This window comes from Colobus angolensis, unplaced genomic scaffold, assembly GCF_000951035.1.
Source record: "Colobus angolensis palliatus isolate OR3802 unplaced genomic scaffold, Cang.pa_1.0 Scaffold286, whole genome shotgun sequence".
NCBI classification, from domain to species: domain Eukaryota; kingdom Metazoa; phylum Chordata; class Mammalia; order Primates; family Cercopithecidae; genus Colobus; species Colobus angolensis.
The window spans coordinates 995690-1022600 of record NW_012116110.1 but is presented as its reverse complement, the minus strand read 5'-3'; the positions used below and the strand labels follow the sequence as shown (position 1 = coordinate 1022600).

At 41.5% G+C, this 26911-nt stretch overlaps 1 protein-coding gene across 1 annotated transcript in view; it reads left to right on the top strand.

The window, feature by feature from the left end:
- Window positions 1-26911, top strand: part of APBA1 (amyloid beta (A4) precursor protein-binding, family A, member 1) — a 230240-nt gene that overhangs the window by 144615 nt on the left and 58714 nt on the right. The window contains exon 2 of the mRNA XM_011948894.1: window positions 14723-15992. Coding sequence (XP_011804284.1) covers window positions 14793-15992 — 1200 coding nt within the window. The 5' untranslated portion in view covers window positions 14723-14792. The remainder of the gene's footprint in view (window positions 1-14722; window positions 15993-26911) is intronic.

The following is a 26911-nucleotide window of genomic DNA, read 5'->3' as shown; positions in this document are numbered from 1 at the left end:
TCCCCTAGGGAGACTGATGACCAGGCAGTATAGGACTTGGTTCATAATCTCCTATTATTTAACAGAGAAAATTCTGATAATTGAAGGATCTTTTCTTTGTTGAACAGAGTAGTGGAGGAGGGTGATGGTACACACTTTTGGAAGAGTTGACAAAGCCAAATTATTGTGCGAAAGAAAAGAGAGAGTTTAGGAGGCTTAGAAGGAAGCACTAGAACTGTACTGTCCATCATGGAAGTCACTAACCACATGGTAGCTGTCAAACCTTGAAGTGGGGCTAGTCCAAATTGATATGTGCTATAGTGTAAGATACACTGGATTTTGATGACTTTGTAGGAAGAAAAGAATGTAGACTTTCTCAATAATAATTTTTATATTGATCATATGTTGAAATAATATTTTGAATATATTAGATATATTAAAATTTTCTTTTTAAAAAAATTTTAATGTGCATACTAGAAAATTTTGGATTATATATGTGACTCACATTACATTTTTTTCTGGACTGTGATGATCCAGAAGGAAGAAACATGAACCATTAAGACTCAGGACTGTGTAGCAGAGAGGGGCAACTCTATGACTGGTGACTGAGAACAAAGACTTGGGAAAATTTAACCAATACAGAATTTTTTTGGAGGATAAGTGGTGTGGTGTGTGATATAATCTCCCACCTCAGTCTTCCCTATGAAATCTTCAGTAAGATCAACACTACTTTAAAAATTATATTTTAGGTTTAGGGAGTACATGTGTGTTTGTTACATGGGTATATTGCATACTGGTGGGGACTGGGCTTCTGGTGTACCCATTACCCAAAAAGTGAATATTGTACCAGATAGGTAAGGTTTTCAACCCTCACCTCTACCACCCTTTCCTCTTTTGGAGTCCCTGGTATCTATAGTTTCCATCTTCATGTCCATGTGTACCCATTGTTTAACTTCCACATATAACTGAGAACGTGAGGAGTTTGGTTTTCTGTTTCTTAGTTAGTTCACTTAGAACAATGACTCTAGCTCTATCCATGTTGCTACAAAGAATATTATTTCATTCTTTTTTATGGCTGCATAGTATTCCATGGTGTGTGTGTGCGTGTGTGTGTGTGTGTGTGTGTGTGTGTGTGTATGTGTGTGTATCTTGTTTTTAATCCAGTCAACCATTGATAGACACTTGGGTTGATTCCATGACTTTGCTATTGTGAATAGTGCTGTGATGAACATATTAGTGCATGTGTCTTTTTTTTTTTTTTTTTTGAGGCGGAGTCTCGCTCTGTCGCCCGGACTGGAGTGCAGTGGCCAGATCTCAGCTCACTGCAAGCTCCGCCTCCTGGGTTTACGCCATTCTCCTGCCTCAGCCTCCCGAGTAGCTGGGACTACAGGCGCCCACCACCTCGCCCGGCTAGTTTTTGTATTTTTAGTAGAGACGGGGTTTCACCGTGTTAGCCAGGATGGTCTCGATCTCCTGACCTCGTGATCCGCCCGTCTTGGCCTCCCAAAGTGCTGGGATTACAGGCTTGAGCCACCGCGCCCGGCCGCATGTGTCTTTTTAATATAGTAAAGATTTCTTTTTCTTTGGGTGGATTTCCAGTAATGGGATTGCTGGGTCAATTGGTAGTTCTATTTTTAGTTCTTTGAGAAATCTCTGTACTGTTTTCCATATAGATGGAATTAATTTACATTCCCACTAACAGTGTATAAGTGTTTGCTTTTCTCCACATCCATGCCTACATCTGTTGTTTTTTGACTTAATGATAGTCATTCTGATTGGTATAAGATGATATTTCAGTGTGGTTTTAATTTGCATTTCTCTGATGATTAACGATGTGAGCATTTTTTCATGTGTTTCTTGGCCATTTGTACTTCTTTTGAGAAATGTCTGCTCATTTTCTTTGCACAGTTTTTAATGGAGTTGTTTGTTTTTTTCTTGTTGAGTTGTTCGAGTTCCTTGTAGATTCTGGATATTAGTCCTTTGTCAGAGGCATAATTTGGAAATATTTTCTCCTATTCTATAGGTGGTCTGTTTAATCTGAAGATGAACATTATTTTTAATAAAGCAAATTAAGAATTTCCTCTGGAAGGTCATGTCTTCCCTTGAGGTGACTGAAAGATTGTGGATCTTCAAAACCACATTTGGATTTTACTGATCTTACATTATTGGGAGCCAAAATGAAATTAGTGAACTAGAAGAGTATAGATGCAGATACCTTATCTCTTTACATTCTGATCGACATGGCCAATGAACTACTATGGGTTTTCAGATTATCCATTTGTCATTTTTAAGAAAAAATAGTTTTGCCTTTCCCTACATTATATTTCTTTTCCTGTTAACTTTTTGCTAACATGACTGAATTTAGAGAATTGATTGTCTTGGGAGGCTTTGAATCATTATGGGATTTCTGGCTCATCAAATTCAAATTGAAGGCATCTCCATTGTTGCTACCTAATAGTTGCTTAGTGGATTTTGTTCTTTGGGAGTTGTGAAGCTGAATTGTCAGAAAGTGAGCCTTCCTGAATATGACTGGTTTAATCATTTAGTGTAGCCCTAGCATAGCAGATTTGAGGCATAACCAAAAATATGTTTGAGGATTATGACCAGCATAGCCTTTGCTGCTTTCCTGACCTATGAATACAAAGAAGCTCAGGAACAAGAATTCAATTTGAAGCTTCATAATTAGGATTGCAACTCTGGTTTATACTCTGGTATAAAATTAGATAAGGAAGATGCTAGAAGGAGCTACAGAAAACTTGAGGGAATAGAGACAGGCAAGTTAACTGACTTTTTAATGAACCAAATGATCTGTAAACGTAAATAGCAGTAAATTTGAAGTGACGTGGTCTCAAAAAAAAAAAAAGACTACATTTTAATGAATTACTGTTCAATTTGTTCTTTGCCTGATATCACTGTTTTCATCTCCTTTGGCAGTGTGAATTAATGAGCCTCTGAAAACTAACATAGCTTAACTGATTTTAGAGACTTACTATCCTTAATACTGTAGTGTGTGTGTGTGTGTGTGTGTGTGTGTGAAAATGGTCCAGATTGATTGTAACTGGTAATTTAATACCTGCCAACTTAGTGTAATGTAGCAATAGAGATAACAGTAGAAAGGAAGTTGTTTGAGAGCATAAAAAGGGATTGTAACAGAATAAAAATACCAAGTGTGTATAACCTTCAATAAATTATGAAATATGTAGACTTTTTTTATTTAATACCAAGGCATTTCACAAAAATTCAGATAGACTTTTAATTGGCTTTGATTTCCAGAGACTGTCTCTTGAGTTTTCTGTAAAATTTGCAAGATCTTCCCTCTGAGTTTCAGTGATTGCCTTAAGCTTATTTCATGTATTTTATTGGAATCAGAATGATAAATGAGTGATTGGATTGTTGAAGTGCTAGACAATTGGAAAGTCTGCATAAATTCAAAATTTTCTCTTTAATCAAAGGCTGGGCTGTGATCAGAGCTTTGTGGTTGGCACTACTGAACTAATCCAAGTGGATGAATTAATTTTCCTGCCTGGTTAGTGTTACTGAAAATTATACAGATTGCAAGGGGGGATGAAAGTAATGAACCTGATTTTGTAGTCATCACACAAGAATATAAATATATTCACCCAATTGGCTTCTGTCCTTTTATTTTCCCTGTGAGGATGAAGGTTTATATTAAAGATGTGGCCACTAGCCAAAGCAATTTTTAAAGCCATCTTTTGGAATTAACGTCAGAGCTTATGCCAGAGTCTTTTCAATAATCTTGGCTTCATGCACATCTTCATCTTTTAGGGATATACTTGGTATTTGGAGAACATCAAAAAGCATTCACAGCCAAATCTTCTAAATAAGGTGCATGATAAACCTGGATGATACCTGTTGAGGTAAAAAATCAGATATAATAAAAAATGATTATAGAATATTAAAAATGATTTGCTGGTAGTTTTGAAGCCTATAAATTAACTTCGAAATCACTTCCAATATAGGCGTGACCAAAGTGTTTTGAGCAAACACAGTGCCCTTGGAACTTGTAAGTATAGAGTCGGCCAAGGTGACTATTCTGAAAGGGATTACACCAATTTTGATGTTTGTTTAAAAAATCAATTGTATCACTTTATGAGCTCAGTGTAATGTAATAGGAAGAGCATGAACAGTGAGAGCCAGGCAGGTCTACCTTCACCCCTTTCAGCTCTAAGTGACCTTGGACAAGTTATTTAAGCTGTCTGAGCTTCTGCTTCATAATCAGAAAGTGCAGGTAATAATTCCCACTGGGATTGTTGTGAGGGCTAGAAATATAATATGTAAAATACCACATATATTGGCCTAGGCATAGTTCAGTATTTGTGATTTGTTGTTTGATTTATACCCAGCTTTATTTCAAAATAGATCAAAAGTAGCTTAACTGCTTGTTTTCCACCCCTACATAGCCTCATTTAGAAAATAATAATATTAATAAATGTACCATGTGCTCAAGTCATTTATATTAACATTTTTTCACAATTTTTAAAAATCTCAACTTTTAGATTCAGGGTGTACATGCACAGATTTGTTATCTGGGTATACTGCATGATGCTAAGGTTTGGGATGTGATTGATACCATCACTCAAATACTGAGCATAGTACTCAATAGTTTTTCAGCCCATACCCTCCTCTGTCCTTCCCCACGCTAGTAGTCCCCACTGTTTATTGTTACCATCTTTATGTCCGTGAGTACCCAATGTTTAGCTCCCACTTGTAAGTGAGAACATGTAGTATTTGGTTTTCTGTTCCTGCATTACTTTGCTTAGGACAATGGCCTTCAGCTGCATGCATGTTGCTACAAAGGACATTATTTCACGCTTTTTCATGGCTGCATAGTATTCCATGGTGTATGGTGTATATGTGCCACATTTTCTTTATCCAGCCCACCATTGATGAGCACCTAGGTTGGTTCCATGTCTGTGCTATTGTGAATAGTGCTGTGATGAACATACAAGTGCATGTGACTTTTTGGTAGAACAACATTCTACCAAGAACAATTGTCTTTTGGATATATACCCAGCAGTGCAATTGCTGGATCGAATAGTAGTTCTTTGAGAAATCTCCAAACTGCTTTTCACAGTGGCTAAACTAATTTACATTCCAACCAACAGTGCATAAATGTTCTCTTTTCTCCACAGTCTCACTGGCATCTGTTGTTTTTGAGTTTTTGTAATAGCCATTCTGACTGGGTGAAGTGGTACTTCATTGTGGCTTTGACTTGCAATTATCTGATGATTAGTGATACTGAACATTTTTTCATATATTTCTTGGCCACTTGTATGTCTTCGAGAAGTGTTTGTTCACGTCTTTTCTGCATTTTTAATGGGGTTATTTGGTTTTTGCTTGTTCAATTGTTTAAGTTCCTTATAGATTCTGGATTTTAGACCTTTGTCAGATGTATAGTTTGTGAATATTTTCACTCATTCTGTAGGTCATCTGTTTACTCTGTTGTTAGTTTCTTTTGCTGTGCAGAAGCTCTTTCATTTAATTAGGTTCCACTTGTCAATATTTGTTTTTGTTGCTATTGCTTTTGAGGACTTAATCATAAATTCTTTCCCAAGGCTGATGTGGTGTTCCCAAGACCAAATGATGTTTTCTAGATTTTCTTCTAGGAGTCTTATAGTTTGGTATTTTACATTTATCTTTAATCCAACTTAATTTTTTACATGGTGAAAAGTAGGGGTCCAGTTTCATTCTTCCGCATATCACTAGGCAGCTATCCCAGCACCATTTATTGAATAAGGACTCCTTTCCCCGTCGCTCATTTTTCTTGACTTCAGCTGAAGATCAGATAGTTGTAGGTGTGTGGCTTTATCTCTGAATTCTCTATTCTGTTACATTCATCTGTGTGTCTGTTTTTGTACCAGTACCATGATGTTTTGGTCCCTGTGGCCTTATAGTATAGTTTGAAGTCTGGTAATGTGTTACCTCTGGCTTTGCTCTTTTTGCTTAGGATTGGCTATTCAGGCTCTTTTGTGGTTCCATATAAATTTTAGTATAGTTTTCTCTAGTTCTGTGAAAAAAATGACATTGGTAGTTTGATAGGAATAACATTGAATCTGTAAATTGCTTTGGGTATATGGCCATTTCAATGATATTGATTCTTTCAATTCATAAGCATGGAATGTTTTACCCTTTGTTTGTGTTATCTATGATTTCTTTTAGCAGTGTCTTATAGTGCTCCTTGTAGAGATTTTTCTTCTTCTTGCTTAGATGTAGTCCTAGATTTTTTTTGTGTGCAGTGGGGAGGAGGGCAGCGCAGGTATTTGAAATGGAATTGAGTTATTGATTTGGCTCTCAGGTTGAATGTTATTGGTGTTTAGACATGCTACTGATTTTTGTACATTGATGTCATGTCCTGAAACTTTGCTGAAGTCATTTATCAATTCTAGGAGCCTTCTGGCATAGTCTTTAGGATTTTCTGATACAGAATCACATTGTCAGGAAAGAGAGATAGTTTTGACTTCTTCTTTTCCTATTTTGATGCCTTTAATTAGTTTCTCTTGCCTGATTGCTCTGGTTAGGACCTCCAATACTACGCTGAATAGGTGGTGACAGTGGGCATCCTTGCCGTGTTCCAGTTCTCAAAGGTAATGCTTCCAGTTTTTGCCCATTTAGTATGATGTTGACTGTGGTTTTGTCATAGATGGCTCTTATTATTTTGAGGTATGTTCCTTTGATGCCTACTTTCTTAAGGGCTTTTATCATGAAGGGATGTTGGATTTCATCGAAAGCGTTTTCCATGTCTGTTGAGATGATCATATAGTTTTGGTTTTCAATTCTATTTATGTGGTGAACCACATTTATTGATTTGCGTATGTTGAACCAACCTTGCATCCCAGCAATGAAGCCTACTTGATCATGGTGAATTAACTTTTTGATGTGCTGCTGAATTCAGTTTGCTGGTATTTTGTTGAGGATTTTTGTGTCTATGTTTGTCAAGGATATTGGCCTCTAGTTTTATTTTTCCATTGTATCTTTTCCAAGTTTTTGGTGTAAGGATAATGGCTGGCTTTGTAGAATGAGTTAGGGAGTCCCTCCTCCATAATTTTTGTAATAGTTTCAGTAGAATTGGTACCAGCTCTTTGCACATCTGGTAGAATTCAGCTGTGAATCCATCTGTTACAGGGTTTTTTCAGTTGGTAGGGTTTTTTTTTTTTTTTTTTTTGTATTACTGATTCAGTTTTGGAACTTGATATTGGTTTGTTCAAGGTTTCAATTTCTTTCTGATTCAATCACGGGAGAGTGTGTGTTTCCAGGAATTTATCCATCTCCACTAGATTTTCTAGTTTGTGTGTATAGAGGTGTTCATAATAGTCTCTGAGGATCTTTTCTATTTCTGTGTGATTCGTTATAATGTCACCTTTGTCATTTCTGATTGTGTTTATTTGGATCTTCTCTCTTTTTTTCTTTGTTTATCTAGGTAGCAGTCTATCAATCTTGTTTATCCTTTCAAGTAACCAACTTTTGGCTTCACCGATTCTTTGTACAGATTTTCAGGTCTCAATTTTCTTCATTCTTGCTCTGATTTTAGTTATTCTTTTCTGCTAGCTTTGGGTTAGTTTGTTCTTGTTTTTCTAGTTCCTCTAGGTGTGATGTTAGATTGTTAATTTGAGACCTTTCTAAATTTTCGAGATAGACATTTAGCACTATAAACTCTTCTTTTAACACTGCTTTTGCTGCATCCCAGAGATTTTGGTATCTTGTGTCTCTCTTTTCATTTATTTCAGAGAATGTTTTGATTTCTGCCTTAATGTCATCATTTACCCAAAAGTCATTTAGAAGCAAGTTGCTTAATTTCCATGTAATTGTGTGGTTTTGAGAGATCTTCTTGGTATTGATTTCCATTTTATTCCATTGTGATCCAAGAATATAGCTGATATGATTTTAATTTTGATTTTTTTTTAATTCATGGAGACTTGCTTTATGGCCAAGCATGTGTTTGATCTTGGAGTATGTTCCATGTGCATGTAGATGAGAAGAATGTATAGTCTGTAGTTAATGGGTGAAGTATTCTGTAGATGTCTATTAGGTTCAATTGGTCAAATGTAGAATTCAAGTCCAGAATTCTTTGTTAGTTTTTTGCTTTGATGATCTAACACTGTTAGTGGGGTGTTGAAATCCCCTACTACTCTTGTATGGCTAAGTCTTTTCGTAGGTCTAGAAGCTCTTGTTTTATGAATCTGGGTGCTCTAATGTTAGGTGTGTATATATTTATGATAGCTAAGTCTTCTTGTTGAATTGAACCCTTTATCATTATGTAATGCTCTTCTTTGTTCTTTATCACTGACGTACACAAACTCCTCTCTGTGTTAACAACCTGGTATGATGCCTTTTGCTCGTTTTTACATTGCATTTGCCTTATATCTGACCCCTCTTCTAACACTACTTCTGAATATGCTAAAAGGGACAGTTTATTGGAAATGCTCATCAATGATTACTTAAGGAAAGAGCAACTAAAGTAATTTACAGCCTCCCCTTCTATCAATCCCAAATCAACATGAGCCTCTCCTACACATTATGAGATACCTGGATTCAACTGCTGAATCATGAACTATTCTATTTCTAAATGGTGCACTGAAGTGGAATATCCTCTTTTTGTTCACCTTTTCCACCCAAGCTGTACAACATTCTAGAACCATAGACCAGAAAGCTATCTGTGCTTCACCACTGGTAACCTGGATACCCTCATCCTGTAGCCAGGATGCCACAGCACCCCTTCTTGATGTTTTGCAGGTGCCCCTGAGGAGAGGCCTATTCTGCCTGTGTTTTCCAGGTCATCCAACTTTTTTTGTAGAGGAGGAGAGATTTTCTTCCATCAGCTGCTCTTCCTCTATTTGCCTCTGCTTTCCTCCAGAGGTACATGGGTCATCATCAAGGACTTTTATTAGATGATGCCACTTCTTTCCTCAGCTTGCTTGGGATGCTCATTAGCTCATGAAATCCAGAACCCATAAGAACAGCAGCACTTAATATGATTCACAAGGTGTTACAATTGTCATTGTTTTAACTCTAGGCTCCTTTTGTATCTTGAGCATATTTCTATTTTGCACTTACACCAGGCATCATAACTATCAAAGCTGTCTGCCCTGAACCATAGTTTGGTTCACCTAACCTTTCTAATCACTTGTTTCCTCATTTTCAGAAGAGCTGATAATGGCAGTACTCTTCATTGACTAGTGTGAAGGTTAAATGCGTCACGTGGAAAATGCCTAGTAGTACCTGGGACATAGTTAGCTAAGCATTTATACTATGCCCTAGAAGGGAATCACTGAAGAGTTTGAGGAGTAGGGTTATGGGATTCAGATTTGTATTTTATAAAGATCAGAGTCCCCTTTGCCTTGCACAGTGACTGATACATGTCCAATAAATGCCCATTGGATCAACACACTCAAATGCAGGAGAATGTTGAATCATTTGCATTCTTTAGGCACTTAAAGCATTAGAAGAAGTTGAAGGAGTTTGCATGGGTGAATAAGAGCGACAAAAATTTAAGATAGAAAGAAGAAATGAGTTCTTCTCCGAAGGCTGATCATGCCAATGTCTAGAAGTCTATAAGGCCCCAACTATTGGGTGGGAGGGGTGGAGGATAAAGATTTTTCCTTTTTCAGTTACTAAAAATTCCTTGACCACCTTCTGTACACCCTCTGTGCTTGGCACCAGAAAATCAAAGATACGTGACAAGACATCTTTTCTTAAGGACTTGATACTTACCACTCAGAATGAGAAAAGCCATGATAAATTTCATATATATACATATGTTATATATATAATTATATATACATACATATACTTTTATTTATATATATATATATATAAAATGGCGTGTGTGTGTGAGAGGAAGAGAGAAAGGGAAAGGGAGAGAGAGAAAAAGCACAGCGGGCACAAAGGGAGGCTTAGTTGGGACTTATCAATCCCCTGCTTAAACTCCCCAGCAGCGTGCCACTACACTTGAAATAAAATCCACACCATTTACCATGATGTACCAGACCCTGCCCAACTCAGCCCCTTCCCATCTCTTTGTCCTCATCACCCATCACACTGTCCCTTACTGACTCTGCACCTACCTGCAAACATTATTTCTGTCCTTGAACACAGCTGATCCTTTCTCACCTCAAATCCCTTGCCCTCAGACCTTCACAAGGCCACCTCTTTCTTGATTATTCAGACCTCAACTCAAATATCTCATTCTCTGAATAATATCTACATAATGGCCCTTTCCTCAGTCATTTTCCATGGCGTTACTCTGTTGTATTAGCTTCATAAATTGTTTCCCTATGAAGTTATCTTGTTTACTTATTTACGTAATTATTGTCTGCCCCTTTGTCCCTCTGCCCCCCACCCAATGCAATAGAATGGGGACTTCCTGAAAGCAGGGAAGCCTCCTCTGGCTTGCTCACTGTTCTGCCCCAGTGCCTCAAGCATGCCTGGAGGCTGGCACCTAATTGACATTCATCAAGTATGAACATGGCCTGGGGAATACAAGAAAGATTCACCAAAGAAAAGTTATAAGTTAAAATATGTCATGAACAGGGAGGGCAGTTAGGGCCAACACCAGGACTTTGGCTGTTAGAATGCAGGGTGCAGGGTGAAGTGTGGAGATAGACTAAAGGGGTGAAGCATCCCAAGGGCTTTTTTGGCCAGAAATAGGACTCGAGCCCAGACCCCAGAGCTAGAGTGCAGAGATCAAATGTCAGGGGGCCTCCCTTACCAGTGTGTGACCTGGGACAATCACCTAACCTTTCTAATCACTTGTTGCCTCATTTTCAGAAGAGCTGATAATGGCAGTACTCTTCATTGGCTAGTGTGAAGGTTAAACACGTCACGTGGAAAATGCCTAGTAGTACCTGGGACATAGTTAGCTAAGCATTTATACTGTGCCCTAGAAGGGAATCACTGAAGAGTTTAAGGAGTAAGGTTATGGGATTCAGATTTGTATTTTATAAAGATCATCAGTGGGGAGGATGGACTGGAGGGGGCTGATAAAGCAGAGTCAAGGAAGCAACCAGGTAGTGAAGACAGACCAAGGCAAAGCAGTGGCAGCAAGGCTGATCCAAGAGTTATTAAGACGGTGGACTCCGGCATCAATTTGAGGAGGGAGATAAGGGAAGGAGATGATTCAGTGGGTGGCTGGTGGTGCCATTTGCCCATATGGGAAATACAGGAGGGAACCCAGTTTGAGAGCCAGGGTGGGAAGGGAAGGTGAGGAGGTGTGATTTCTTCAGCTGTGGTTGGCTGAGTTAAGTGTTATGGAAACTCCAGGTGGAGCTTCCCAGAGAGAAAACCCCCACATCTTTCTGATCACAATATAACCCTAACATGATTAGCATTGTACTTATCAGTACTTAATAAATATTAGTGCTTAATATTTGGTGTTTAAAATTTTTGCTTTTGGAGAAAATACTGTGAGAAACATTTTTGTCCACATTCAAGTTTTTTTCTTTTAGACTTCTATATGTAGAATTACTGGGGCAAAAGGTATGTTATCTTTTGAAGAATTTAATTCATCTTGCCAAATTGCTTTTCAAAAATTTTGTCCCAACAATATATTCCCACAATAACCTGGGATTTTTAAAATGCAGCTTAAATGTTTTTTATAAATACCACTCCCAAAGTTGCCAGGGTATGGAGAACAGTCCTCTTGTGTGTAGGGATAAACCTAAGCATCAACTTCAGCTCCTTCCTTAAAAATTGACAATTGCCCTTTTGTCTTAGGGAAACTCCCAAAGTCAATGTCTGTTATTCATTAACATGTTGCAATACCACAACCCAAATCATATTCTTGAAAACACGATGGTGTGTAAAATACAAACACTGTATATGTAAATACTCCCATGAGGTCTGTGGATGGTGGTATAAGGAGAAGGCACTTAGGGAACAAAAAGTTCTGTTGTACCAAAACTACATTAACACGGTCTTCCACCACCTCCTGCCCCACCAGAGAACTTCCTTTACCACAGTTTAGGGGATATACACAGAAGGAAATTCCATTTCCTTTGAATCAATACATGGGTTATAAGAGGGTACCATTCACCAATTTTAACCCAGAATAAGCTAAAACTTCTTTTTAACATATATGTCAATAGATTTTCATCAAGCTAAAGAAGAGCCATTTTCCCTGAAGACAGCATTTTGGTCAGTTCCACATACGGTTATCATGAATTGTTGGTCATTCAGGTGCTTTCTGTGGTTTTTGTTACTGTTTTTCTTACACTGACCACATACAACTGAGACACCTCAGGGTAACAGAACCCAAGAAAGTCTGTGATATGTTTGCTATCCTTTTCTGTGAATGCTCGCTTTGTGTTTATTAGAAGTAGATTTGTACATTACAAAACCAATGTAGATTTAATGAAGATTTATCTGTTGTCTTTTTTAGAAAGTCCTTATGAAGGAAACTTGGGTACACTGTTCTTGTCCACGTGTTGTATTGAGTTGAATATTTGTTTTGTGTTTCTCATAATCCACTGGAGGCCATTTAACTCAGTGGCCTGCAGCAGCAACACTTGCCTCTTCTGTTTAGAGCAAGGGTCCCCAACCACTGGGCCGTGGACCAGTATCAGTCCATGGCCTATAGGAACCGGGCTGCACAACAGCAGGTGAGTGAGCATTACCACCTGAGCTCTGCCTCCTGTCAGATCAGCAGCAGCATTAGATTCTCCTAGGAGCATGAATTCTATTATGAATTGCACATGCAAGGGATCTAGATCGTGCACTCCTTATGAAAATCTAACTGATGGCTGATGATCTGAGGTGGAACAGCTTCAATCATTCCCCACCCCACCCTGCCACTGGTTTACAGCCTTAACCATCCAACAAGGTTTGAAGGGAGATTCATACTTGCTTTTGGAAGACTTTCTTATACTTAGTCCACAGTTGCTGTTCTCAGGAGTTAATGGGAGGAGCCCACAATTTTTCAAAAGAGGCTGGGTCTAATTTGTATCAAGTGGGACTCACATCAAGTAGGGAAGCAATAAAGACTGTTCATCTCTTGTAAACCATGATTCTTTTCTTCTAGTGAGCACAAGTCAGGGTGGATCCATCAAAGAATGGCAAGACATGATACTTTTGCTTGAATGTGGACTTGGTAGCTCCAAAATGGTCTCCTTTGCTATTGAGATGGTCATCAATGCTTGAAGGAAATTGCTGTGGTTGTGATGGGGAGTTGAGTAGAATATAATGCATCTCACTACTAGAGAGTCAATCAGATGTCCCTGGTCCTCCTGGGGCTGTCTGCTATTATATTTAAGAGTTCACTTCCCATCCATTGTGTCCATTTGTAAGAGAGGCTCTCCAAAAGAACACAATAGCAAGTTTACACATACTGTTGAGCCTATTTACCACAGGGATCTCAAAATCATAGTGGTCCTGCCTGTTTTGTTGTTGTTCTTTACATTCTTTGTGTCTATTTCTATACACTGCATCGATTATACTATAAAGCTATTTTGTGATAAGAAGAATTGAGAGAGACTGAAACCAAATCTTTCTCTCAAGCTACAAAAGTTCTCTGAAAATAGAAAGAGACCTACCCATATTTTTAAAAAATTACACCTGTTATCCAGTTAGAGCTATAATGGCAACTCATAAAATCATAGAATTTTAGATGTAGGTTATATGGGGAAAGTGAATATAGTCCTCCCTTGGTATCTGTGGGGGTTGGTTTCAGGACCCCAGTGGATATAAAAATCCATTATAAAATTGTATAGTATTTGCATATGATCTATGCACATCTTCCCATATACAGTAAATCATCTCTAGATTTCTTATAATACCTAATACAATATAAATGCTATGTAAATTGTTGTTATACTTTATTTTTACTTGCATTATTTTTTATTGTTGTATTGGATTTTTTCCCTAATATTGTCTCCGTGGTTGGTTGTATCCTGGATGCTGAATGCGCAATAGGGAGGCCTGACTATTAGAAACCAGCTGCTGTGTAACATTGGCCTCTAGGAAAACGTGTCTCCTGGTCAAACAAGTTAGGGAAAGCCTGTATCCTGTATCTTCCTCCTTCTGGATATTAACAATGAAAAGTCAACTGTAACTCAGCATTTTCCAAACTGATTTGATTACAGAATCTTTTTTACCCTGCGTAATAGCTGTTAACACCCTGCATGCAGGAAATGAGTCCAGTCACACCGTGGAGGTCCAGAAAATTAAGCCACTTGCCTGAGGTCACAGAGTCAGTAATGACAGAGTCATGGCGGGACCCCACTGCTAGCTGATAGCCTCCCTCACAATGGCTCCATACTTGTGTTGCCAGCAGTGGCTTCAAAAGATGTTCAAGATTATGTGTCTTTGAAATTGATTTAAAGAGTGATTTCTAAAGTTGTAGGATCCTAGTTTAATTTGGAGAGATTTATCTGTTAGCATATAGAAAATGTGTCAGTTGGCCCATTCAATTTAGTAGTACTCTTTATTCAGGTGCATCAGAAATGGGACCCGAATCGTATGCGTGGTGGAGAACAAAACGTTCCTCAGGCGCTCAGTGTGAGGGGTGGGGAACAGAGAAAGCCAATAAGCAATTAAACAAGTAGATATGTAGTTACAAATTATGATGCGTGCTATGTATGTGCTGTCAGATTGAGCTTAAATTTGCAGTCATTTTTTAATTGACCCAGAACCAAAAGGAATCAATAGCAGTTGTTTTTATGGTTATCTAAATATTCAGCTCATAATGACAGTTTGCACCACATGACAGCCTCTCCCCTTCTTGTGTTTCCAGCCCAGTGGAGCAAAATGAGAGCGCAGTGAGCCGGGCCCAGCTTCTCTCCTAGCCGTCCCCGACTCCCACCATGAACCACTTGGAGGGGTCTGCGGAGGTGGAGGTGACCGACGAGGCGGCAGGTGGGGAGGTGAACGAGTCGGTGGAGGCCGACCTGGAGCACCCCGACATAGAAGAGGAGCAGCAGCAGCCGCCACAGCAGCAGCACTATGCGGGCCGCCATCAGCGCGGGGGCGCCCTCGAGGACCTCTGTGCCCAGCTGGGCCAGGAGGAGGAGGAGCGTGGGGAATGCCTGGAGCGCTCAGCCAGCACCGAGAGCGGCTTCCACAACCACACGGACACCGCCGAGGGCGACGTGATCGCTGCGGCCCGCGACGGCTACGATGCGGAGCGTGCACAAGACCCCGAGGACGAGAGCGCCTACGCCGTGCAGTACCGGCCGGAGGCCGAGGAGTACACGGAGCAGGCGGAGGCCGAGCACGCTGAGGCCACGCACCGCCCTGCACTGCCCAACCACTTGCACTTCCACTCCTTGGAGCACGAGGAGGCCATGAACGCGGCCTACTCAGGCTATGTCTACACGCACCGGCTCTTCCACCGCGGCGAGGACGAGCCCTACGCCGAGCCCTACGCTGACTACGGTGGTCTTCAGGAGCACGTGTACGAGGAGATAGGGGACGCGCCCGAGCTGGACGCGCGCGATGGCCTGCGGCTCTACGAGCAGGAGCGCGACGAGGCGGCCGCATACCGCCAGGAGGCCCTGGGCGCGCGGCTGCACCACTACGACGAGCGCTCAGACGGCGAGTCTGACAGCCCTGAGAAGGAGGCCGAGTTCGCGCCCTATCCGCGCATGGACAGCTACGAGCAGGAGGAGGACATCGACCAGATCGTGGCCGAGGTCAAGCAGAGCATGAGCTCACAGAGCCTCGACAAGGCGGCGGAGGACATGCCCGAGGCCGAGCAGGACCTGGAGCGACCCCCTACCCCCGCCGGGGGTCGCCCGGACAGCCCCGGGCTGCAGGCGCCGGCGGGGCAGCAGCGGGCGACAGGCCCCGCCGGCGGCGGTGAAGTGGGGCAGCGGTACAGCAAGGAGAAGCGCGATGCCATCTCGCTGGCCATCAAGGACATCAAGGAGGCCATCGAGGAGGTGAAAACCAGGACCATCCGTTCGCCTTACACCCCCGACGAGCCCAAAGAGCCCATCTGGGTCATGCGCCAGGACATTAGCCCCACCAGGGACTGTGATGACCAGAGGCCGATGGACGGAGATGTAAGTAGGTGCAGGTTCGGGCTTCCTCAGCCCCATGCCGCGGGAGGGAAGATGGCGCCCCATGGCCTTGTGTGCCCTTGGGTAGTGACTTTATGGGAAATGGTCTGTGGAGAGGCTAATAACTTTTCCACCCTAAGCCTCAGAAACAGGTCGCACCTAAACTCTTAAATACCAGCGGGAGAGAAAGTGTCGAATGCACTCCTCAGATTATTAGCAGGATGGCTTCAAATCAGTGCTTCCCACACTGTGCCTGGAGGCCTTGTGAGAAATGCTTTCTTGGGTACATCGTCCTCCACCCCCGGTTTCTGATTCAGAAAGAGTGGGGTGGGGCCCGAGAATTTGTATTTCTAATGCCAAATGAAAAACAAGCCCTGATTGAGGAAGGAGAGACTTCCTTGGAAAGGATTATTGCAAAGGGGAGAAAGATACTGTTTCATTATAGGGAGGAAGGACTGTTGCGGTAGGAGAACCTCTGACCTAAGATCTTTAAGGGTCTCTAGGGTTAGGAACAAGGGGGAAGTTGTTTTATAGGGAGGAGTAGCCAAGTAGAAAGAACGGGGTGTGTGAAAGTGGCGTGAAAAGGGTGGGAGTTGAATGTGCTGTGGATCAGAGAATGTTTCTACCTGAGACCAGCGTTTTCTCAGGAGTGGTAGTATGCTGGCCAAAGTTCACGCACCTGGAAGAAGGAGAGACACTTAACCAAAGTTTGGTAAGCAAGCAGTTCAGCTGATGGTTGGTGAAGAAAGAATGGAAATGTGGAGGGTCTGCGTCTGGCCTTGTCATAGGTAAACAAGAGGAGCGTCCCTATCCCTGCTCTAAGTCAGAGGAGGAGTTTCCCAGAACACAAAAGGAGGGAGTATTTCTTCATTTTGTTTCTCTGATTCTCAGGTCAAGTTCAACGTTGTCACTAGCAAGTTCCCATGTGATGCTGCTGGTCCCAGGACCACAATTTGAGAACTGCTGTAAATCAATCCCTTGAAGATTTGGGATGGGTAGTGTGCCCTCTTTGGAGGATATCCTTCCGAGCCTTTTTCTGCCAGGGGTTTCTGCAGTTTTGTTTGTTTGTTTGTTTTGTTTTGTTTTGAGATGGAGTCTTGCTCTGTCACCCAGGCTGGAGCTCAGTGATGCGATCTCTGCTCACTGCAACCTCTGCCTCCTGGGTCCAAGCAATTCTACCTCAGTCTCCCAAGTAGCTTGGATTACAGGCAAGTGTCACCGCGTCCAGCTAATTTTTGTATTTTTTAGTAGAGATGGAGTTTCATAATGTTGGCCAGGCTGGTCTCGAGCTGCTGTCCTCAAGTGATCCACTCACCTCAGCCTCCCCAAGTGCTGGGATTACAGATGTGAGCCACAGCATCTGGCCAGTTTCTGCGATTTTTTTGTTTCGGTTTGGTTTTTTGAAACAGAATTTCACTCTTTTTGCCCAGGCTTGAGTGGAATGGTGCAATCTTGGCTCACAGCAACCTCCGTCTCCCAGGTTCAAGTGATTCTCCTGCCTCAGTCTCCTGAGTAGGTGGCATGACAGGCACATCCACCATGCTCAATTTTGTATTTTTAGTAGGGATGGGGTTTCACCATGTTGGCTAGGCTGGTCTTGAACTCCTGACCTCAGGTGATCTGCCTGCCTTGGCCTCCCAAAGTGCTGGGATCACAGGTGTGAAACACCGCACCCGGCCTCTGCAGTGTTTTCACCCACCCTATGCCTCATTGTGGGCTTCAGTAGGTGCATAATTTTCACATCTGGTTGTATCAGGTCATCCTTCCCACTTCACAAAAGATATGTATTCTGTTTTAAACCAAATTGTGTTTCATTGTGAAGAGCTACACAAAGTAATTCATGCCACTGTTGACATTTTCCACTTTTGAAATACCTAGGAAATGTCATAACATGGCAAGCTTAGGTGTCACTATCTGTTCAGAAGATATCAGAAAGACTAACTTTTGCTCTGATTCCTTTGCTATAAAGATTCTCTCTGCTTCTACTCTCCCTTTCCATACTCTTGAATAATTTTTAAGCCTTCCATTTTAAAATGGATCTTAGAGTAAGATAAGGGTCGAGAGCTTATATTCAATTTCATTTAATTACATTTTATGATTGCACCAGGCCATTTCTCAATACATATCTCTGGAGTGAGAAACCATTATTGTAAGGTATTTGTTCATTTTACTTACACATAAAGAGCTATGCAGGTCAGAGTGGTAGCATTCACCTCCTCTTTAAGGAATAGTCGGCATTTGCTGTTAGCGGATTAGAAAAGGTTGGAAACTAGTAGGGAAGGGAACTTCACTTCTCTCCAGCAAGGGGCAGCATTGGGTCAGTGAGTTCAGACATGTCCTGTCTCTCTCTTTTCTAGGCTTCTGATTCAGTGAAAAACAGGTGCACTCACACATATAATTCTCCTTGACCTCCAGCTGTCTCCAGATTCCTCCCAGCTAGGAGGGATTGCAGCAAGCATTTTGCAAATGAGGTGGAAATAGAGCAGCTTTTCAAAAGTAGGGAGTTGGCAAAAGGCTGACTTCTATATCCTTTTAGAAACCTGGAAAGCCACCAGAGGAAAAAGCTGCAGGCACAGTTGGTCCAGATGCTGGCCTCTGCCTTCAACTTTCTCCAGTGTGCCAGCTCCTTGAAATGACCTGCTTAACCAATTGCCCCCGCAGCCTCACAATGAGCCCACAGCACAGCCTATGGTAGGGCTAGAGGCTGGCTTTTATTCATTTGAACTAGGAGAACAACTTAACTCTCTTGCATGCTGTTTCATTCAAAAGGTAAAGTTAATTATAGAACATTGTATGATGCTTTAGGAACCCACTGTGTCAGAAATTCAGCTTAATGCTAAGAAATCAGTATGGATCACTGGGTTATGAATAGTTAATATGAAGCGAAACTGAAAACCTGTGCTTTAGAGTATTCCAGCAGTCATTTTTAAGCTATTTGTGGGTTGTATTTCATCTGTCATGCCATATTTATAGGAAAGACCTTCCTTTGTTGCCTCTTTAATGGTCTTATGAGAATATAATGATATTATATTCTGTTGATTTCCATCTCAGCATCAAAAATATTTACTGAACACTCATTTTCCATGTACTCTGTCATAGAAAATGGAAAGCTGTTTTAAAGCCATGTGGTCTGAAGTCTGTCTGGGTGGTACTTATTAGAAATGCGAGTTACTGCCCTTCCCTTCCAAACCAGAATACCTGATGTGGGGCTCAGTGATCTGGTTTTTTGTTTCATTTTATTTTATTTTGTTTTGTAAACTTTCTCTGAGATTCATGAGCATGTGAAAGATTGAGAACTAATGTTTTAAAGGAAAAAATGTATTATCTGGGCACTTTCTCCATGTAAGTGCTGTGGATATAAGATTTAACTAAATCTTTTATTAGCACAGGTAAAGTTTTAACAAAAAGAGCTATCTCACTGTGATTATGGTCAGCAGACCTGGAGAAATGGTATTCTTACAAAAGCAGTATTTTGAGTATTTGCATTCTCAAAGTGGCAAGATCAGAAACTATAATGAAGCAAATAAAAGGAGACAAAAAAACCTGTATTGCCATTTGTCAGCCACCATTGCTAATTGCTAAATCTGCTTTTAACACTACTTTTAATTCCCCCAGAACTTAAGCACTTTTTTCTTGGAACTGGCATTTGTTTGCTGGTGAGTTGTATAGAGAGAGAAAACGGGATTGCTTATCCATAAGAGTTTACTGAACTATTACATGCTCAGCACTGAGAGAAAATAACTGTTCGAAACATTTGAAAAAATACTTATGTGCTTTTCTTCTAGTAGGGAGTTTCCATTTTCTAAATATATGCTTGAGAAGTATCTCCCAATCCCCTTCTTGAAAAATATTGATGATGAAGACCTGTCCTTTTCCTTTTCTTTGTTTTGTTTTGTTTTTGAGATGGAGTTTTGCTCTGTTGCCCAGGCTGGAGTGCAGTGGCGCAATCTTGGCTCACTGCAACCTCCGCCTCCCAGGCTCAAGCAATTCTCCTGTCTCAGCCTCCCAAGTAGCTGGGACTACAGGTGCATGACACCATCCCCATCTAATTTTTGTATTTTTTAGAAGATACAGGGTTTTGCCATATTGGCCAGGCTGGTCTTGAACTCCTGACCTCAGGTGATCCACCTGCTTCAGCCTCCCAAAATACTGGGATTACAGGCATGAGCCACCAAGCCCAGCCTGAAGACCAGTTCTGAAAACCCATAGCCTACTGATCTGTCTATAGGCAACAGAATTCGCGAACAGAGTCACAGTAGACTCAGGGAGATTGATGCTAGCAAGCACACGGTGTAAACTGGATGGTTTTGGCTACTTTAAGTGGCGTGGTATGTAGCTTGAAATGATGTTTATCTCTGCTCCCTCCTAGAATTCCAGTAAAATAACAAAAAGCACAAACGCTGACAGAGGAAACAGTAACAGATGAGCACAACAAAATTCGGCAACACCCAAGTGGTAACTGGCTGTGATGGAAGGGTTAGTGTGCCCCAGGATTTCCAGTTCTTTTATTTTTTCAAACACGGAGAAGACTGCACTTCCTCATCCTCTAGAAGTTAAGCATGGGGGCAGGGAAACGTGAGCCCTGAAGTGTTTGCTTCCAAGTGGGAACAACTAAGACCATGCTTTCTTCCCCAGTGGAAACAGACCCCAAAGCCTTATGTTAAGGGGGCAGCCTCACAAGATGGCTGTGCCCCTGTCAGCACAGGTCCCATGAAACCACAATGAGTAGGGCTCCCTGGGACATGTATTCTGAGAGAGGAATCAACCTTTATCGTTTTAAGCCACAGAGATTTTTGGGGTGGTTTGTTATCACCGCACAGCCTGGTCCATCCTGACTAACACACTGATGAGGTTTCTGTTTTCTCTCTTCTGCCAAGTGTTTGTGAGGATGTGTGTGGTAGACACCCTCCAAAAAAGACTTAAGAATTTGAGACACAGATATCTCAGGTGGCAGAAATATGAGGAGTAGGGCTGAAAAAAAGAAGAGGATTATTTGGAAGCCCGTCACAGGAGACATTAAACTTCCTGGTGCCTTCTCCAACCCATGAAGCCAGGCCACTCCTCCTCCCCGCAGAAGATGGGAGGCTTCTGTAAGGAAAGGGTGAACCAGAGGAGCACTGAAACTGGGGACATGGCAACAGTTGGAAATGGAAACAAGGTACTTTGGGAAACACAGGGCCCACTAAGCAGCGAGACCCGGAGAATGCCTTACAACTCTTAGTTGTCAGGCTTAGAATCCAACCCACTCAGGACCCCTAGTCCCCAGCAGATGAGTGCATTCCTCTCTGAGGTAATAGGCCCAAGAGAAAATACTACAGATACTAATGTTTGGGGGTTTCCCAGTACACCACTTGGCTTTCCACCTGATTGATGGCTCCTGCATCATAAGCACATGATCTTCCAGTAGGCTTTTTGGGAATTTACTCTTAAGTATGAGTGAACAGCCAAGGATCACCAGACATTTAAAGAACATCTCTAACATGAGAGACAAAGACATGAAGCAAATGGAAAGTCACTTGCAGAAATCAAGGCAGCAAAATTGAGGAAATCTTCAAAACAGTAAAACAAGTATGGCAAAAGTAGTAGGAACAAAGATAAAACAGAAGGGGAAATAATGAAAGACCATGTCCTGGAGCCAAAGAACACAGGAACTTCCAGATTAAAAGAGTCTACTGGGTACCCATCTAGAATAATGAAATAGAAAAGACCCACAGAAGTTTCAGAACAGGAGGGAGAAAGAGAAGATTGTACAGGCTTTAGAGAAATGAAAACAACAATGATCAGGAAACACAATGATGTTGGACTTTTCACAAGCAACACTGGTAACTGGGGGACCTACAGCCAGTCTATCTTCAATTCAGTGTGAAGGTGCAATAAAGATGTTTTCAGACATGCAGGGTCCCAGAAAATTTACTTCACATGCACCCTTTCTCAGGAAACCACTGGAGGATTGCTCTTCTTGCATGGGAGCATAAACCAAGAAAAAAGATGCAAGATCCAGGAAACGGGGAACCCAACCTGGGAATGCAGCAGAGAGAATCTCCAGGTGATGGGAAAGGAGATCCCAGGATCACAGTGGTGCAGCAGTCCAGCCGCCAATCCCGTGTGGCCTGCTGCTCGCAGGGCCCCAGTTAGTCTCTAGAAAGAGTGAAACTGAGAGATTTCCTGATAAATTTGTGCCACCAGGAGTTTTAGAAAGTTTTAGGAGAGTTTGGCGTAAATTATTGATCAGTCCATAGAAGACTAAGCAAACGGAAAAACAATTCCATGATTTACCTCAGTAAAAGCAATTGTTATATTGGCAAGAAATGCAATAATAATATGTGTTGTAGTTCAGCAGGGAAGAGTATAGTCTTCGGAACACAGGCACTGAATATTGATGAACCAGAAATTGTAATATTGAGAGGATGAGGGTGCATGTAACATGAAAGAGGTAAACCTTAATTGTTTATAGTAGAGCCAGGAAATAATATCTAAAATTGGAAAACCAAGGTAAGGCACTATAAACATGCTATTTATGAATATGGAAATAAATACCAGGGAAAAATGTTAGAAGAGCAGGACCATAGCATGGGAGGGAGAGGGAAGACTTCAATTTTTGCCGTAAACTGCATGATATCATTTGACTTTTAAAATTATATTCATGTATTTCTTTGCCTTAATTGAAAAATATGCAAGAGTAAAATCCCTTTAGAGATGACTCACAAAGGAACCATCTCATTATTACTGCTTTCCTGGAGACACAAAGGCAAACTTCTGTACATTTTGTGCACAATTTCTAAGAAACAGCTGCTTTATTAACTATGTTATGTGGTAAGATGAGTGCACTAAGTTTTTAATTTCCTGCAGTGTGTTAAGCATACACACTTGCATTTGACTTACATGGCACACAGAAGAGTAAAGAAATAAAAAGTAGGTCAAGGCGGGAACTGTACTACTTAAGGTGAAGAACGCTAATTGGTAAATGAATTTACACCTTGACAGTGAAAAACCTGAAGAGTTCAGGAGCTGTGGACTTGATAGTGTGCTTAGTTTGGAAAGCACAGAACAGTTATGGGAAGGATAGCAGCAAGAATACTAGCTGCAGTGGGAGCGATGCTTGCTGAGGTAAAATGTGATGCGTTCATTTCTCCTCGGATTTGTATACTTATGTAGGTTAATGGTCTTTACTTCAAAAATGAAATGTTTTTGAGACGACTTCTTTTACCAGGGTGCATTTAATGGCCCATTCTGCAACTTAGGATCTGCAGCAAAGTGTCATTTCTGTCAGTGGGGAATAATGCTCTAAGAGACCTTAGTTGTCAATAACAACAACAAAATGAGGCGTTTCTCTGTGAACTGTGAGAACCTAATGCAACTGGAGTAATTTTTTTAAAGATTTAATGATCTTACTGGTACACCTTTAAAATGAAAAGGCTTCACCTTAAAATCCCATTTGAAGAGTAAATGATTCATTTCAATCAAGAAAAAAAAACAAAAGGAGATGGAAGAATGTTTGCTTTTGATCTCACCACCTGGATTGGAAGTATTGCCTCCAATTATTTTAACTTGTCTTTAGAGTTTCACCTGTCAGTTCATCTCTAGGCAAGACGTGTTGCCTGGCAGGTGTCTCCCCCACTGACATCAGACCATCACCATCTAGAAATCACCAGAGCAAAACTTGTCTGGTGATCTGCACACCAGAAGGCAAGTTCTCCAGTTACTTTGTGCTCTGTAGAATAAAAGAAAGTGATGGAGAAGATTGATCTTTTTTAATCCTCTGGGCTCTAATTTTTTTCTCTTTGCCTGACCCCTCTCCCAAGAGGAATCTTTCTCAACTTTTTTGATGGATTGTCTCACCAGACATTTATATGTGAAACTCTGCCCAGAAGTGATGGGACAAACAAGATGGAAAGAAACGGACGATTTAGTGAGAGAGAATTTTGTTGTCAGTTTCCAGTCAGAGTTGCAGCTCATAGGCCACAGTTCGGGCGTCTGACATGCTTGCTGAATAAGTATGCTCAATAAACTGCCCAGTAGTCTTTAGAAAAATTGTGTCCTCTGCCCTGACTATGCACTCTTTAGAGACAGTCTCACTCTGTGACCCAGGCTGAAGTGCAAGGATACAATCCTAGCTCACTGCAGCCTTACACTTCTGGGCTCAAGCAATCCTCCTGCCTCAACCTACATAGTAGCTAGGGCTACAGGTGCATACCATCATGCCCAGCTAATTTGTGTGTGTGTGTGTGTGTGTATGTGTGTATGTTTGTGTGTGCATGTGTATTTTGTAGAGACAGAGTCTTGTTATGTTGCCCAGGCTGGTCTCAAACTCCTGGCCTTAAGCATTGGCCTCTCAAAGTGTCATATTACAGGCATGAGCCACCATGCCCAGCCACTCTCATTTTTTCTATGATAAGTGTACTGGGGCTGTATTGGAGAGGAAGGGAAGGTGCTGGGAGAGGAACAGATATATCATAGATAATTGAATTTCATGTGTAACCCAGTTGTATCCTGGAGCCCATGTTGTCCTGGAAGTTATGAAATGTGATTTGAGTATAAACATAATCATCTTTAAAATGAAAAATACTCCAATTACACGTGTAACTGGCAGCATGTTCTGAGTCCAAAAATGTAGTTTCTCAATCCACTTGTTTTGAAACACAGTCTTCGCTGACTGCTTTCTTGTCAGCAGCCATAAGAGAGGAGGATTTCTGTTTAGACACAGGCCTCTTCACTCCCCTGAGGAGTTCCACTTGCAGTTTTTCTCCTGTTGTTTCTCATATTGAGACAACAGACATTCAACTTGACAGGCCTAGCTGACCCCTTGGTCAGACCCTACCCGTGGGATACCAAAAGTAAGTAAATAAGTCTGGTAATGGATTGAAGGAGATTTGGAGCCAGTCTGAACATTTTGGCCCCAGTTTACCCAGAAGGAGTAGCTGAAAATAGACGACTTTTTTTGAACCAGGAGAATTATGAAATGCGATTTGACTATAAATGTGATCATCTTTAAAATGAAAAATGCTAAATATCTTTATGCTTATCTGGACTGGCCTCTACTCCGTGCTTGTAACCTTGTGGATCTCGCCTCTATCCAGGTCACATTCCGATTTAAATAAAGTCAGGGCCTCACTCTCTAAACAGATTTCAAGGCCCCAGACTTCTTGATTAGAGCCTTTGGAGGTTGGCTCTTGGCACGGGTATTAATGAGATTCAGTCAAAATTGGTAAGCACTGGCTTAGGCTGTGGGCCAGAGTGTAACACTCAATTCTTTAGGATCTCATTTTCCACTTTTCTTGCACGCGTTAACCTGTTGCCTCTGTAATTCACTGTCGGCGTCTCATCCTTCGATATCTCCCTCAGAGCAAGTCACACAGATGTGCTGCTTAGAGTTTCCACCATATGTAAATCTTTGGCTCACAGTTGATCTGCTGCAGTCACCTTGAGTTGGTCACCTGCTTTCCTCCCAGGCTTCAGTTTCCTCATCAGTAGAATGAGTTAATCAGATTTCTGTCCCAGGGTAGCTATGAGAGAAAATGGTTTTGCAGGTATTGAATCCTATATGGAAATGTGAAATAAGAATCACAAGTTTGATGTGTCAGTTACATTTGGAAGTCAAAGCCAACTTAACATTTGGGGTTGGTCACTGGCGAACTGAATTAGGGGGCTGGCCTTTAGCAGCCCTTCCTCACCCCCTCTGGGCTGGTGTTTCCTTTCTGCTGTCCTCAGCACTCAGATCCCCCACTGGGCTGCCCAGCCTGGTCAGCCACTCAGGTGACCCTAGTTCTCAGCTTCCACCTTAAGCATCATTATACCGCCAGCCTTTTCTTCCAGGGTTGGTCTGATTAAGTCAAACTAAACTGCTAATTAGTGATAATGGCAACATGCACCGCACCTCCAGATAACATTTACCTTTTATTGGCATTCTACTCCTGATTCCAGAGACCACTGGAGAAAGTATTTTGAAGCAGGAAACCATTTCAGCACTAATGCTTCTTAATCAGAAACCAGCCACTCTCCTGCTGAGACAGAGGTATTGTCAAAATCCTGGGAAGTGAGGGCTTGGTATGAACTCTTGCCCTGATCATGTGTACTTTTACATCCACATTTTTTTTAATTTCAAGAAAAATGTTACAGTGAGGGTGTAGGAGCACCATGGCTTCATCTGGGACCTTGATTTCCTTGGTGTTACCCCTTCCCTGCCCTGAATTCAGCATGCCACTGACATGGAATTTTTTTTTTTTTTTGGACCGTTGCTAGGAGACCTCTGATCAAGGTCAAGTGCACATGCTAATTCATTAAGACTTGTTAGCAGCATCTTATCCTGTCGACCTTGCTGTTGTGTTGTCAAGCTTACAAGGGCGAGTGAAAAGAACTGTCTTGCTGCCAAAAGATTCCATTTTTTTGTGAAGGATTCTTGTTAAGGTATTCTGAACTGAGATTTCCTCTTGCTGATTACACCTTGCAGAGTTCTGGCCAGACAAAATTTTTCCAGGATCTGGTTAGCAAAGGATGAAGTTGAAATGGGATCTGAAATCAAGTAGACAGAATTTGGAATTAATATGTGTTCAGTTGGAGCCCTGTTTCCCCAAGTGGATCGATTCTTGGCTGGAATGTGATGTATTCTTAGGGAAGGGAAGAAGGGTGGTTCTAGGATAGTTAGCCCCAGTCTGTGTGTGGTGTTAAGAGGAAAAAAACTCCAAGCATCCTTATCTCTGATTTTCAGAAGCATAACCTTAGAACCAAAGGACCCGCTGCCAGGACAGCAGTAATGGAACCCAGTGTATTTTCCAGGGAGACCTCAGAAAAGGATGGGAAACTTCTTACACAAGCAAATAGTATCAGAGATATAAATGTGTTCTCAACCATCTGCTATGCAAAGTGATTGAGCTGAGTTGTCATAGCTGTTTCTCTGCTAATACCTTTGTGTTTTGTTGAACACC